The 16,815-nt window shown below is 46.1% G+C and overlaps 1 protein-coding gene across 1 annotated transcript; it reads right to left on the bottom strand.

The window, feature by feature from the left end:
* Nucleotides 1-9,539: 9,539 nt before the first annotated feature.
* On the bottom strand, nucleotides 9,540-13,787 carry LOC123424471 (peptidyl-prolyl cis-trans isomerase FKBP62-like). The gene is made up of 12 exons (XM_045108089.1): nucleotides 13,437-13,787; nucleotides 13,267-13,353; nucleotides 12,095-12,355; nucleotides 11,940-12,014; nucleotides 11,767-11,847; nucleotides 11,337-11,531; nucleotides 10,980-11,245; nucleotides 10,771-10,896; nucleotides 10,539-10,685; nucleotides 10,333-10,460; nucleotides 10,001-10,112; nucleotides 9,540-9,899 (listed from the first exon to the last, which is right to left on the bottom strand). Exons 1-12 carry the CDS (start codon nucleotides 13,714-13,716, stop codon nucleotides 9,705-9,707), a joined length of 1,953 nt encoding a protein of 650 aa, XP_044964024.1. The 5' UTR covers nucleotides 13,717-13,787; the 3' UTR covers nucleotides 9,540-9,704.
* Between the last annotated feature and the right edge of the window lie 3,028 nt (nucleotides 13,788-16,815).

The following is a 16,815-nucleotide window of genomic DNA, read 5'->3' as shown; positions in this document are numbered from 1 at the left end:
GGATCTAAGATAGAAGGTATACCCAATAGTTTCCTTAGGGTGTCCTATGAATACGCATTTCTCCGCTTTGGGTTCGAGCTTTTCTGGTTGAAGTTTCTTCACATAAGCATCGCAGCCCCAAACTTTAAGAAACGACAACTTAGGTTTCTTGCCAAACCATAGTTCATACGGTGTCGTCTCAACGGATTTAGACGGTGCCCTATTTAAAGTGAATGCTGCAGTTTCTAATGCGTATCCCCAAAATGATAGCGGTAAGTCGGTGAGAGACATCATAGATCGTACCATATCTAATAAGGTGCGATTACGACGTTCAGACACTCCGTTGCGCTGCGGTGTGCCAGGCGGCGTTAGTTGTGAAACGATTCCACACTTTCTTAGGTGTGTGCCAAACTCGTGACTTAAATATTCTCCTCCACGATCAGATCGTAGACATTTTATTTTTCTGTCACGTTGATTCTCAACCTCACTCTGAAATTCCTTGAACTTTTCAGACGTCTCAGATTTGTGCTTCATCAAGTAGATATACCCATACCTACTCAAATCATCGGTGAGAGTGAGAACATAACGATAACCACCGCGAGCTTCAACGTTCATTGGACCACACACATCAGTATGTATTATTTCCAATAAGTCGGAGGCTCTCTCCATTATTCCTGAGAATGGAGTCTTAGTCATCTTGCCCATGAGGCACGGTTCGCATGTGTCAAATGATTCAAAGTCAAGAGACTCTAGCAGTCCATCAGTATGGAGCTTCTTCATGCGCTTAACACCGATATGACCAAGGCGGCAGTGCCACAAGTATGCGGGACTATCATTATCAACTTTGCATCTTTTGGTACTCACACTATGAATATGTGTAACATCACGATCGAGATTCATCAAGAATAAACCATTCACCAGCGGAGCATGACCATAAAACATATCACTCATATAAATAGAACAACCATTATTCTCTGACTTAAATGAGTAGCCGTCTCGCATTAAGCAAGACCCTGATACAATGTTCATGCTTAAAGCTGGTACTAAATAACAATTATTAAGGTTTAAAACTAATCCCGACGGTAGATGTAGAGGTAGCGTGCCGACGGCGATCACATCGACCTTTGAACCATTCCCGACGCGCATCGTCACCTCGTCCTTGGCCAGTCTCCGCTTATTCCGCAGTTCCTGCTTTGAGTTGCAAATGTGAGCAACAGCACCGGTATCAAATACCCAGGAGCTACTACGAGCGCTGCTAAGGTACACATCAATAACATGTATATCATATATACCTTTAACGTTGCCGGCCTTCTTGTCCGCTAAGTATTTGGGGCAGTTCCGCTTCCAGTGACCTTTTCCCTTGCAGTAGAAGCACTCAGTCTCAGGCTTGGGTCCGTTCTTTTTCTTCTTCCCGGCATCTGGCTTACCGGGCGCGGCAACAGATTTTCCGTCTTTCTTGAAGTTCTTCTTACCCCTGCCTTTCTTAAAACTAGTGGTCTTGTTGACCATCAACACTTGATGCTCCTTCTTGATTTCTACTTCTGCAGACTTGAGCATCGAGTACAACTCGGGAATGGTTTTCTCCATCCCTTGCATGTTGTAGTTAAGCACAAAGCCTTTGTAGCTTGGTGGGAGAGACTGAAGGATTCTGTCAGTGATAGCATCATCTGGAAGTTCGACTCCAAGTGAAGTCAGACGACCGTGTAACCCAGACATTTTGAGTATGTGCTCACTGACAGAACTGTTCTCCTCCATCTTACAGCTGAAGAACTTGTGGAGACTTCATATCTCTCGACACGGGCATGAGCTTGAAAAACTAGCTTCAGCTCTTGGAACATCTCATATGCCCCGTGTTGCTCAAAACGTCTTTGGAGCCCCGTTTCTAAACTGTATAACATGCCACACCTGACCAGAGAGTAGTCATCACTCCGCGCTTGCCAGACGTTTAGAACGTCCTGGGCTGCTGCGGGAGCGGGAGGGTCACCTAGCGGCGCATTAAGGACATAAGCCTTTTTAGCTGCTTCAAGGATGAGCTTCAGGTTGCGAACCCAGTCCGCATAGTTGCTACCATCATCTTTCAGCTTGTTTTTCTCTAGGAATGCGTTGAAGTTGAGGTTGACGTTGGACATCTACAATATTTATAAAGACAACTTTTAGACTAAGTTCATGACAATTAAGTTCATTTAATCAAATTAAGTATGAACTCCCAAATCGACATCCCTCTAGTCATCTAAGTGATACATGATCCATGTTGACTAACCCGTGTCCGATCATCACGTGAGACGGACTAGTCACCATGGTGAGCAACTTCATGCTGATCGTATTCAACCATACGACTCATGTTCGACCTTTCGGTCTCTTGTATTCGAGGTCATGTCTGTACATGCTAAGCTCGTCGAGTCAACCTAAGTGTTTCGCGTGTGTAAATCTGGCTTACACCCGTTGTATGCGAACGTTAGAATCTATCACACCCGATCATCACGTGGTGCTTCGAGACAACGAACCTTCGCAACGGTGCACACTTAGGGGAATACTTTCTCGAAATTTTAGGAGGGATCATCTTATTATGCTACCGTCATTTTAAGCAATAAGATGTAAAACATGATAAACATCATAATGCAATCATATAGTGACATGATATGGCCATTATCATCTTTGCTCATTTGATCTCCATCTTCAGGCATCGCATGATCATCATCGTCACCGGCATGACACCATGATCTCCATCATCGTGTCTCCGTGAAGTCGTCACGCCAACTACTACTATCACTACTACTATGGCTAACCGTTAGCAATGAAGTAAAAGTAGCAAGCACATGGCGTTGCATCTTATACAATAAATTAAGACAACTCCTATGGCTCCTGCCGGTTGTCATACTCATCGACATGCAAGTCGTGAAACCTATTACAATAACATGATCATCTCATACATCATACATGCAACATCACAACTTTGGCCATATCACATCACATGTCAAACCCTGCAAAAACAAGTTAGACGTCCTCTAATTGTTGTTGCAAGTTTTACGTGGCTGATTTGGGTTTCTAGCAAGAACGCCTTCTTACCTACGTGACAGCCACAACGATGATATGCCAAAGCTATTTACCCTTCATAAGGACCCTTTTCATCAAATCCAATCCGACTAGAGTAGGAGAGACAAACACCCGCTAGCCACCTTTATGCACGATGTGCATGTCTGTCGGTGGAACCAGTCTCACGTAAGCGTACGTGTAAGGTCGGTCCGGGCCGCTTCATCCCACAATACCGCCGGAAAATAATAAGACTAGTAACGGCAAGCAAATTGACAAACCATCGCCCACAACTTTTGTGTTCTACTCGTGCATAGAATCTACGCATAGAAAACCTGGCTCGGATGCCACTGTAGGGTAACGTAGCATAAATTCAAAAAATTTCCTACGCATGTTCAGATCTTCCTATGGAGAGACCAGCAACGAGAGAGGGGTAAGAGCATCTTCGTACCTTTGAAGATCGCTAAGCGGAAGCGTTGCTAGAACGCGGTTGATGGAGTCGTACTCGCAGCGATTCCGATCTAGTGCCGAACAACGGCACCTCCGCGTTCAACACACGTGCAGCCCGGTGACGTCTCCCGCACCTTGATCCAGCAAGGAGGAGGAAGAGGTTGGGGAAGAAGACCAGCAACACGACGGCGTGGTGTTGGTGGAGAGACGAGGTCTCCCAGCAGGGCTTCGCCAAGCGCCGGCAGAGAGGAGGAGGAAGAAGTGCAGGGCTGCGCCGAGGGAGAGGGAAAACCGTGTCCTCCAAAGGCCAAAAGTGCCCACTATATATAGGGGAAGGGGAGAGGGGGTGCCACCCCTAGGGTTCCCACCCTAGGGGGTGCGGCAGCCCTCCCAGATGGGGGGAGTGGCGGCCAGATGGGGAGGAGGGGGTGGCGCACCTCTCTGGTGGGCCTAAGGCCCACCTAAGTTAGGGTTCCCCCCCTCTTTTTCTTTCCCCTGCGCCATGGGCTGAGTGGGGAGGCGCACCAGCCCAACTAGGGGCTGGTTCCCACCCCCACTTAGCCCATCTTACCTCTTGGGGTCGCAGCCCCCCTTCGGTGGTCCCCCGGGACCACCTCCGGTGGTCCCGGTGGTCCCGGTACGTTACCGGTGATGCCCGAAACACTTCCGGTGTCCGAAACCATCCGTCCTATATATCAATCTTTACCTCAGGACCATTCCGGAGATCCTCGTGACGTCCGGGATCTCATCCGGGACTCCGAACAACTTTCGGTAATCTCGTATAACAATTCCCTATAACCCTAGCGTCATCGAACCTTAAGTGTGTAGACCCTACGGGTTCGGGAGACAGGCAGACATGACCGAGACACCTCTCTGGCCAATAACCATCAGCGGGGTCTGGATACCCATGGTGGCTCCCACTAGCTCCACGATGATCTCATCGGATGAACCACGATGTCAAGGATTCAATCAATCCCGTATACGATTCCCTTTGTCTGTCGGTATAGAACTTGCCCGAGATTCGATCGTCGGTATACCTATACCTTGTTCAATCTCGTTACCGGTAAGTCTCTTTACTCGTTCCGTAGCACGTCATCGTGTGACTAACTCCTTAGTCACATTGAGCTCATGATGATGTTCTACCGAGTGGGCCCAGAGATACCTCTCCGTCACACGGAGTGACAAATCCCGATCTCGATTCGTGCCAACCCAACAGACACTTTCGGAGGTACCCGTAGTGCACCTTTATAGTCACCCAGTTACGTTGTGATTTTTGATACACCCAAAGCACTCCTACGGTATCCGGGAGTTGCACAATCTCACGGTCGAAGGAAAAGATACTTGACATTAGAAAAGCATTAGCATACGAACAATACGATCTAGTGCTAGGCTTAGGATTGGGTCTTGTCCACCACATCATTCTCCCAATGATGTGATCCCGTTATCAATGACATCCAATGTCCATGATCAGGAAACCATGATCATCTATTGACTAACGAGCTAGCTAACTAGAGGCTTGCTAGGGACACATTGTGATCTATTCATTCACACATGTATTACTGTTTCCTGTTAATACAATTATAGCATGAACGATAGACGATTATCATGAACAAGGAAATATGATAATAACCATTTTATTATTGCCTCTAGGGCATATTTCCAACAATCATTACCGTTTAGTTACCTAGGGATTCTCATTCATTGTAGAAGATTGACGAATAGGGAATGGAAATGTATTGAAGATAGATTCGAAAAAAAAGACCAAGTTGCTGGAAGGGCAATTAAGCTTATGTCTTTTGAAGGCAAGCTTGTGTTAATAAACTCGGTTTTGACAAGCCTGTCTATGTTTCTTCTATCTTTCTTTGAAGTATCGGTAGGTGCACAAAAAATACTATACTTTTATCGATCTCATTTCTTCTCGCAATGTGATGAGGCTAAGAATAAATACAGATTGGCAAGGTGGGATATTATTTGTAGACCCAAAGACCAAGGAGGTCTAGGCATTGAGAAGTTAGAAGTAAAGAATAGATGCCTGCTTAGCAAATGGTTATACAGGTTATCTACTGAGATAGACGGGTTATGGGTACAAATCTTATGGAATAAGTACTTACAATCAGAGACTTTGGCCCAGGTTACATCTAGACCTAATGACTCATCCTTTTGTAAGGGGCTAATGAAGACGAATGTAACCTTCTTACAACGGGTGAAGTTTTTAGTTGGCAATGGTACCACGACCAGATTCTGGAAGGACACATGGCTTGAGGTCAGAAACGCCTTTAGCTCTACAATATCCTACCTTATATAATATTGCACAACGTAAGGAATATTATGTTGCTGCAATATTCCAGTCGATACCTCTTAATATACAATTGAGGAGATCTCTAGTGGGAGAGCGATGGAATTCCTGGTTGCATTTGGTCAAACGATTGATGGACGTTTAACTCTCTGACCAGTCAGGTAATATTCACTGGAAATTAGCTACGAAAGCTATTTTTTCAATAAATTCGATGTACATGGATCTTATTAACTATGGGCCTCTATCGAGATCATTACATATTTGGAAGATTAAAGTGCCACTTAGAATTAAAATTTTCATGTGGTTTGTACACAAGGGAGTTGTACTAGCCAAAGATAATTTGATAAAATGAAGATGGGTATGCAGTTCCAAATGTTTCTATTGTGATCAAAATGAAACAATAAGACACCTCTTTTTCGAATGTCCTCTAGCAAAAACTTTTATGACACACTATTCATATAGCTTTCAACATTAATCCACCTACAAGCATTAATACGTTATTTGGGACGTGGCTCGATGGAGTAGACGTAACTATAGCGAATTATATCCGGATTAGAATAAGTGCATTAGGTTGGGCTATATGGGACACTAGAAACGATATTATTTTTAATGGCAAGAACTTCAACAATTTTTTTGCAGGTTATTTACAGAACTACGGCTTGGATCTGTACGTGGTCGTTACTCACTCATGCGGACTCCAGGGAGCTTATGGATATTGGATACAACCGGTGGGAGACGGTTGCATGGGCTATCTTCTGCCGATTTGGATGATGAGCTAATAATAGGATAGGTGTATAGACATCGTAGCCTACTTTTGGTTTCGCCGGATGTGGCAGCTTTTATTTATTTACGCACTTGGTTTTATGCTCAAACCGTGAGCACATTATGATTCTAAGACTTTATTCTTGAAATAATTTAATAATATGGCTGCATGCATCGATTAATGCAGAGGCCAGGGCTCTGTTCCTCCTTTTCCAAAAAAAATCACAAGGTGACTAAAGTAAAGCACAAGTAGTAAGTTAGGGTTCTGGATAAATAACGTGACGAAAACAAGAATATATCTCGATGTTCACTTCTTTGAAGGGAAGTTATTCACCGTTAGGGGGATGAGTGCTACCACGAAGTCATGCCAATACCATGAAGGCTCGCCCTATTATTCTTAAGATATCACAACGAATTTGATTCTCAACCACTAGTGGTAGACCCTGAGGTGACCTTCAGACTTTCACAAACTTTCAAGGGTAAATAGGAAGTATATTCTCACTGGAGTACTCCTACAACCTAAGAGTCACCAGCCTCCAAGAGTAATAAGATCAAAAGGAAAAAGCTCAAGGTATATTCAAAGCAAAACGTGATGTCCTCAAGTGTCCTGAGTATTTGAGAGAGCCGCAGCTGTAGACATAACCCGTTTGTTGGCGACCAATGCCAGCCGGGGCTTCCCAGGATGCTTGACAGCATAGACTGCATGCACTGGATATGGAATAAATGCCCTTCTGCTTGGCAAGGCGAGTACAAGATCCATGTCAAAGCTTGCGCTGTCATACTTGAGACCGTGGCCTCTCAAGATCTCTGGATCTGACATTCTTTCTTTGGCATGGCCGGATCACACAATGATATCAACGTGCTTCAACGATCGTCGGTGTTTGCAAGGCTTGCCAAAGGCAACAGCCCGTCGATCAATGTTAATATCAACAGTCACAACTACAACAAAGGATACTATCTAGCTGACGGAATCTATCCATAGTGGACCATCATTGTGAAGACAATCTCCAACCCTATCAGAGAGAAGAGGAAAAGATTTGCCCAAGATCAAGAGAGTGCTACGAAGGATGTCGAGTGTGCCTTTGGTGTTCTGCAATCTCGATGGGGCATAATTCGGTATCCTGTTAGAACTTGGAGCACCAAGAAGATGTGAAAAGTGATGACTGTTTGTGTGATCATGCACAATATGATCGTAAAGGATGAGCGTCCGGAACGTTTACACGATCAAGGGTTTTAATTTTAGGGTGACATTGCACAGTTCACCCAGTTTCATCATAAAATGTGTGATTTGGAAACTCATATTCAGTTGTAAGATGATTTGGTTGAGCGTACGTGGGACCATGTTGGCAATCAGTAGGTGTATTTTCTAGATAATTTAATTTTTATTAGGCTTGTAAAACTTTGCTATATTTTATTTTTGCTTGTGAAACTATGCTATATCATTTGTTATTGCAAAATATTTGTATTTGTTCAAAAAACCGACGGCTAGCCGACCAGGCGGACAAATATGGGTTGGCGCGTTGGGCGCGCTGCCGACCCAATTCATAACCCTGACGGACACGGAGCTGGCAAACAACCCAAACGGACGAAAAGCGGACGAAATTACCGTCTGTTTGGGTCGGCCGTTTGAGTTGCTCTTAGGAACTCTCTGCCACAGTAGAAAGGGCATCTCGCCGAGCCAACACCTCGTTCGTTTGTGGATAGTAGGGGACCAATTCACAGATGTGAGAGCCGGTCATCCAAATCTAGCCACATACGTTTTAAATATTATTTGAACTAACGGATAAAATCTAAGCAAACACGATGATTCTCGTTCAAATCGGACAAACATTTACATTTCAGACATATTTTAACTAAACTATATCGGACAAGGGTAAAACTAGTCTATGACCCGCAACGGCAGATCTCCACTCCCATGACATGTCTTCCTTATGTTCGACAACCCTCTCGTCAGACTGTCGGGAGTTCCAAAGGGATATGCTTCAACGAGAGGGGCAGAATAGCATCCCTCCGCCTCCGCGAAGCATGGGCCAAGGTTTGTTTTTGGGCGGGGAAAGACAGTCGCCCTGGTCTACTCCCCCGCTCACCAGGCAAGAGAACGATTATGTCATCCGGTGATGCGATGGCGATGGCCTTCCTGGACTGAAGCGGCGGCAAACTCCCATGATCCACTTTTCCTCGGTGTTCGTCATGACCGCAAACTTGCTGGACTCTGTAGATATGGCTTCTTTCCCTCACATGCCTGGCCCGTTGCCGCCATTGCTCATGATGGATTTGCCGGATGACGGCATTGGCCAGCCAGGACGAGCGAGGAGGGGGCGGTGATGGTGTCGGACCCAGACCGTTGCCAACAAGCAAACCTGTATGGCTGTATCGGACTGGCTCGCGGGGCAACCCAAGTCAGTGTAATGCCGAAGAACTCTCCCTTCTGCTCACGCAGAGGCCATGACAGTGTTATAGCGAACAGATGCGAGGAGCCAGCAAGAAAGGTGTTTAATGTAGACCGACAACGTGTGGTGCTGAAGGCACATGCGCGGGAATGTCCTCATTTCAATGCAACGAGGAGAGAATATCCTCATTTCAATGCGGAGAGAAGGCATACGCAACGGATGGGGATCCGCTTCAATGCAGTGGTCGCATCCGCTCTAGGCCAGTTTGTGAAAAAAAAATACATCGGAACAACACAGTGTTGGATGGCAAAACACGTCCGAGCCACGCGATCCGGACAGTAGTTTAAGGGTCTTGGAGAGGCCATAATCTTTATGTTCAACTGCTGAGTTTACCAAACCTCTGTACGACATTCATGCAATGATCCTTCACCCCCGTGTGTGGCAACTTATTATGGTACCAGTTTCATGAGACAACACTGTTGATCATATGGTTACGGTGTACGTTGCCTGAGGCGAAAAGCAACAACGTTGTGTTACAAGCAGGTCTTAATATGCAATAGAAAGTTGATGATCAAAAATATATTCGTGTATGTCTTATAAACCTGGTGTAAACCCCGGACGTCCATGTGATGTCACAGCAAAACAGATGCACAATGAACATTGACCAGCATAAAATGATTGTTCATGCAAGACACAGTCAAGAGAACAAATATATTTACCATGAGCATGCAATCGACCCACCACGACATGACACGGAAGCAGAACACTAGGCGAACCCGGGCATAGCAATCAACGCATCAACAGTTCATGCAGTCTATTTCATGAACTCCGCCCTGCACGTAGTAAGCGACACAAAGCGCGACCAATATCATCACGGGGATCAGTAGCCTTAGGACCAGCCACAGCTTGCTGCCATCGGTCGTGAAAAACGGCGCCAGAGGCCACAGGCCGCGAGGCTTCTTGCTTGGCCCCTGGCTGCTCCTGCAGCCCTCCTGGAAGCGGCAAATAACAGCGAACCAACTGTAAAAATGACAGCCAAAGTAGTCCCCTAGCGACAAAGTGGCAGAAGGGTTTGCAGAATAGGGGAACTCACATCATCTTCCAGCTTACTCAGCTTGTCGATCATGTTGCCGTAGAATTTGGCATCTCTTCTCTCGTACTCCTTGACCTTCTCCTTTAACCTCCGATAGCCCATCTTTACATCCCTGAGAAAAACAAGGATCATTATACTTCTCCAAACACACAGGATTATTGGTCATTGGTGATAAACAAATGGTCGCAGCATCGTTAACATGCCATGTAACAACATTAGCTAACCAGCCTAACAAGGTAGAACCTCATGATATGGTTTCTTCAGGTTAACTTGTGGCTCGGTGTTTACTGATATAACAAGACTCGGCCAAATTCTGTGGCACTAAGGCTAACCTGTTCTCTGGATCTATTTCCAGTGCTCTCTTGATATCCAGCTCTGCCAAATCAAGATCAACAAGATGCATGTGTGCCTGCGCCCTTCTATACAAGGCCTTCACATTTGTGCTGTCCATTTCCAGCACCTGATTGCAATAATTCGTAGTCTTATTAGAACTGAATATGCTCAGCTAGTTGTTTCAGCTTCTGTGTATAATAATTACCTTGGTACACAGTTCCTTCGCTTCCTTGTAGTCTTTAAGTTTGAGTTTGCATGCAGCCTTATTGAGCTTGCAGCTCAACTTGAGTGGTTTGGACAACTGTTTCTCTTCTTCACTAAAGGAGCTTTCATACTCTATGAAATCCAAAGCCTAATATAGGGCACAACATACCGATTGTCAGCATTTGTTTAATGCAAGGCGTCCACTCTGCAAAAGGGATAGGCTTGGAACTGACCTTTCCGTATCTCTTAGAAGCCCTGGAATACTTGCCCATCTTAAACCACACATTCCCTTCATCTTTCTTCTTAGCAGCTGCTTCAATCTTCTCAGCATTATCTTTTATCTCCCATGATTCTTTCTCCTGCACAACATGACTTGCAAGATTTCAATTTCACCAGTGACCAATTATTTTCGGTCATACAGAGTCTGACTTTAGGACCCTACCTTATCAAAGGACACAAGTTCAATGTCATAATAAACAGTTGTGTTAGGAGGAACAATAGCTAGATCATGCTTTGTTTCATCCGATCCAAACGCATGCTCTGGGGGAATAGTCACAAAGGCAACTTCTCCTTTCTTCATGCTAAGCACTGCTTTGTCAAGCCCATCAATCACCTGATCCTCATCAGTCTTGAACTCAAATGGCTCTTCCCCATCATGACCTTTCTTTACAAACATGGTGCCATCATCCAACTTCCCAATAAGTTTCACTGCAGAGTAACATTGCTACATTTATTTAGAAAAAAAAATGACAGGAGTACCATACTTGAGATTATCATGCAAAGAACATTCAGATTGTACCTTTGACAGTTGAACAATCTTTGGGACGATCATAGCCTTCACCCTCCTGGAGGATCTTTTTCAGAATCGTCTTGTCATTGCCTATCTCAGTGACTGTCTTCCAGGACACCAACTGAAGATCAATTTGCAACATAGCATTAGGGGGGACTGCAGCTTCGCCTCTAGAAGCTGGCCTGCCTTGCCCACCAAAGCCATCTGTTCACCACACGTTACGGATATTAACTACACTACAGACAAGAGTCTGCAACTACTCCCTCCGTTTCTAAATATAAGTCTTTTTTAGAGGTTTCACTAATGGACTATATACGGATGTATATAGACATACTTTAGAGTACAGATTCACTCATTTTGCTCCGTATGTAGACACCTAGTGAAATATCTTAAAAGACTTATATTTAGGTACGGAGGGAGTACATAACTATAAACTCACATTGTGGTTTGACTGTAAGGAGGGCCTTCTCATTCTTCTTCATTGTCTTGATAGCCTTCGATACAGCAGGGCAGAAATGCCCTGAAAAGAAAATATTCCTGAGTGAGAAGATGCATTTCAAACCCCAAATTAGAAATTAGAATGCAAATGTCCAAAAATGGCAAACGGTATACCTTCTTTCACAGTGAACTCAACGCCATCAGATTTTGTAACAAGAGTCCCATCCTCAAGCCTTGCCTCATATTTAACTGCACCAAGTAAGTGAATAAAACCCTGACGCTCACTGGAAAAGCATTAAGGCACAACTGCAACGAGCAAGGTATGGTACCAAAAACTTCATCACGGTCTTTGGGATTCTCCCACTTCTCGCCTTCAGCTAGTATCTTCTTAAATATGCTGCCATCTTTGCAAATGTCCTTGACACTTGCCCATGAGAGAAGCTCAACATCAAACTGCAGCGTCGCATTTGGAGGGATGACTGGAGGGGAGCCATCCTCACCATATGCAAGCTCTGGTGGGATGGTGAAAATAGCATTCTCGCCCCTCTTCATTGTTTTGATGCCCAAATCCCATCCCTTTATAACTTGGCCTGCAATTAGAGGTTTGCGACATCATTTCACTTAGAAAACATTTGCTTATCCACGGAAAGTTGTTTCTGTACAACTAGAAGCCCCATGACATAAACAACACTTTCAGCTACTATGTACCCACAAACAATTATGTTCAGTGTTCTTCCATCCAACTGAGAGCAAGTTAGGCTTAACGGAAAACAGAAGACAGATAACAATTATCTACATAAATGCATCAAACAAAACCGTCCTGCTTAAGAAAAAGCGACTGAAAGAAATGCAAGCAGCTAGGCTTCATCTCAGTTTAGCTGCTGAACCGTGATAACCTGTGTTTATCTTTGAAACTGCTGCGGAAACGATTCTATAGTACTAGTAACTAGAAATGCTATTATTTATCCATCCGGGGAAGTAAGGTGCATTTAGTTTGGTTATTAAGACAAGCCTTGGACAAACAACTAACAACTCTTACCAGTATTCGGTTTATGTGATGCAGAATCACTATTCATGGCCTCTAGTTAGGGATGAAATGCAAACGAGCACATATGATTTCAAATCCAACAGTCCTGGTGGTTCAGCAGCCACATCGAGTGCGTGAAGGTGGGATTGACACAGGAAACAAAATTCAGATCAATACCCATTCGAGCAGAATCACACTAAACTGGATCCTAATGAGCCCTGCCCCAGTCAGCCAGCGTTGTAAACGCCAGATTTCCTGCCAACCTGCCTGCAGCTAGTTGTAAACCTGTACTCGCACTAATCTACAAAACTCCTAATACCAAATTTCAGATGCTAACCAGTATTACACAAAGAAAAATCCGCCATGACTTGCTACGGCCAGCTGAAAAGGTGTCATTTCAGTCAGAGCAGTTCATCAGGAGAAGCAGAGGAGGAGGAGTGGAGTGTGAGTCAGAGTGAGAGAGCGGGACGGTACCTCGGCCGAGGGTGAACCTGAAGGGGGCGCCGCGATCCCGGCTGGAGTCGAAGTTGGTGCCGTCGGCCAGCGTGCCCGTGTAGTGCACTGCGGCGCAAACCAAGAAGCAGGTCAACGCCCGGCCCAACCGATCGAACCCACCCACCCACCCACCCACGCCGGAGACGCACCTTCGACCTCGTCGCCGGCGCCGGGGAGCTGCGACCCCTCGCCCTCCCTCACCAGCCTCTTCCGGAGGCCCTCCTTCCCGACCCCCCTCTCCTCCCCCGCCTTCATCGCCGCGACGGCGTACCCCTCGTCGATCTCCTCCTCCTCCTCCGCGGGGGCCGGGGCCGCGCCGGCGTAGAGGCTCTTCATGGCCTGGTCGTCCTCCTCGTCGTCGGTGGCGGATCCGGCCATGGCGTCGTAGCCGCCGGCCCCCGGGAAGCCGAGGCCGAGGTCGTCGTCCATTTCTTCGGGATTTCGGGTGCGGGATGTGGGAGCTTGGAGAAGGGAGTGTTTGCAGCGTGTGCGCCTTGCGATTTCCGAGACGGACGGATGCGCCGTCGGCGGTTTTATTATTGCCGCGTGCGCAAGTTGAAAGCACGTGCTCGTGAGATCGAGAGTGTTCTAGATCCCTCGCCTCCCCCGCTGATTGTTAGAATCGACTATGCAGCGGCACCGCACCTTGACGCTTCCTACATCGGCTGTAATAGGCATGCACAATGCTTTTTTTTTTAATTTTTTAGAAAAGGAGGATGACCCCCCGGCCTCTCATCAGGTAGATGTATGCGGCCATTTTATTGATTATTCTCGATGACCTATAAAGTATTACAATAATATGTCTGAATCCATCATCTTCGCAACATCTGTCGCTACTCCTATCCATATGATGAAGGGGTGCTAGCTGGGCCACATACCCAGATCACTTACCTAAGCCTAACATCAAAAGTCGGAAGCCCCAGCAGATCCGGTCAAGCCATCTGCCACATACCGGGTCTAGGGCACAAAACCGATCTGACGCATTCGTGTGCTATCGCCGCCATCTTCCACATGTCCGTCTTTAGAGCAAATATTGAGGCTTCTACCTTGTGTAGCCACTCTGCCATTGACGTCACCATGACGCCAGATAGCTACCTCCTCCTGCGCGAGTCCATCTTCACGCATCGGACGCCGAGTCCCCACAGCGCCATGCCGCCGATATCCGCCGCCATCAATGTGTGAGATGAAGCACCGCTCCACCATTCCTCCAGCCAGCACTTGCTCCAAAACGATGCCCCCAGGAGGGAGGGCGATAAAACGCCATCATCGTCTGATCCAGGAAGACCCAGATCTAGGGTTTCCCCCGGAGCATCCAGAGCCTGATGACGCAAACAGCAATGCCGTTGCTCCACCAGACGAGCGTCGCCGACGTCACAGCCTCCAAGATGTAGCAGGCCAAATTGCGCCGACATCGAACCGCCGCCACCTCCACCACCGCTTGAGCAGCACCCGAGCAACGCCTTTAGGAAGGAACACGCCACCGCGGTGTCGTCGTCGCTTGGACCAAGGGGATCTGAGGTTTTCACCTGAGCTCCTGGGAGGGGTGGAAGGAAGGGGATCCTCTCCAAAGCCTCCAACAAGGGGAACAACACCCAAAGGCGCTGCCTTCGGAGTGGCCGCCGCATCGGCCAAGGGACTCCCCCGGAACCCTTCCAACCACCGGATCTGCAGGGCCATCACCCAAGAACAGCGAGAAGCCATCTGGGGCCAAATCCGCTGCAGATCGGAGTAGATCGGGGTCGACGAGAAGCAACACCATGGCCACCAGCATCCAGCGAGGACCGCCGCCACCCCCGCGTCGTCCGGGTCAAAGAGGGATCCACCGACCGCGTACAGGGGCCACCACCGCCTGCACCCGCCGGAGCACCGCCGCTAGCCCAGCGCCCGCCACCGCCTGCCGCGGGCCGCCTTCGTGCGCCCCACCCCCCGCCACCGCTCGCCGAGGCCTGCCCCCTCGTGCCCGATCGCGATCGCCACAAGCCACCGCCGTCAACCACCTAGATCCGCCGCCCGCGGAGGAAGGGGAGCCGGGAGAGGGAGTCCCCCGCCGCCGCCGTCTGCCACACGTGTTTTACCGACGGCGTCACCCGGCGGCGGCGAGGAAGGGAGGATGAGAGAGCGGCGGCGGCGCCTAGGGCTTGGGAGCCCTCGAGTCGCCCAGGGCGGGGGCGACGCGAGGGGTGCCTCACCCTCTACTAATCTAAGGCATGCACAATGCTAACAAAGCAAAATAAAAAAGATACTCACTCCGTTCCTAAATACTCCCTCTATTCCTAAATATAAGTCTTTTAAGAGATTTCACTAATGGTCTAATGCGTGAATGTATCCTAAATACTCCCTCCGTTCCTAAATGAGTGAATGTACACTCTAAAATATGTCTATATGCATCCTTATGTAATTCACTAGTGAAACCTATAGAAAGACTTATATTTAGGAACGGAGGGAGTAGAAGTCTTTTAAGAGATTTCATTAAATGACTACATACGGAACAAAATGAGTGAATCTATATTCTAAAGGATGTCTATATGCATCCGTATGTAGTCCCCTAATGAAACCTGTAAAAAGACTTATATTTAAAAATGGAGGGACTATGATTCATTAATATTATTAAACTAAGTATTACCATTACTTAAAAATTAAGCTAAATACTGTCATAATGCGGCTAGTTCCCTCTCTTTTTTCCTATGCATGCATGGAATAAAGTCAACAAGATTCTCATTAATGTTTGAAATTCAAAAAAAAAATCTACGAAACCGTTAATTCAATCAATGATACGCTTTCATCATTGACTTCGTCGCGATGAGTTTTTCGAAACTAGAACCCATGTCAACATGTTTCGTCAACTTTTTTCATTCATACTTGGCATATTTTTTGACCCACTTGTCATATTATTAACCACTTACTTACCTAAGAAAAATAACTTGATTGACACTTTTTAATGTTATTTCGTACAAAGCCTTGTAGCAATTTTTCTTATACATGATATAAAAGCATGTCATGGGTTGTGTTTGTCAATTTAAATATGTCAACTTGTCATGTTTACATACAACTTTGCCAGAATACTATTTTGTGTGCTTGTTAGTTTAACTATGCCGAGTTGTCATACTTACAAACGATGACCAAAAAGGATTTCTTGTGGTCACCGGTTTTAAATCTGTTGAGTTGTCATATTTTTACGCGTAATCGTCTAAAAAAGTTTTTTGTGCTTGCCATTTTGATTATGTCGAGATGACATATTTATACGTAATTTCTGAAAATTTGACGATTAAGTTATTTTTTATCTGACAAGTAAGTGTAACAAATGTGGTAAGAGCAAAAAAAAATCGAAACATGTCGATATGGGGTCTAGTTTTGAAGATTTCGTCGAAACAAAGTCAACGACGAAAACAGATCATCGGTCGAATTAACGGTTTAAGAGATAATTTTTTAATTTCGATCATTTAAAACGAATCTGGTGACATCATTGTATATGCATGCATGCATGCATGATGAAAGAAGCACAGCGCAAGCCGCCGCACGCAATGTCCA

Source organism: Hordeum vulgare, chromosome 2H (genome assembly GCF_904849725.1).
Source record: "Hordeum vulgare subsp. vulgare chromosome 2H, MorexV3_pseudomolecules_assembly, whole genome shotgun sequence".
Lineage (NCBI taxonomy): Eukaryota > Viridiplantae > Streptophyta > Magnoliopsida > Poales > Poaceae > Hordeum > Hordeum vulgare.
Note: the sequence above shows the minus strand (reverse complement) of the source record. Positions and strands in the feature narration are given on the sequence as shown.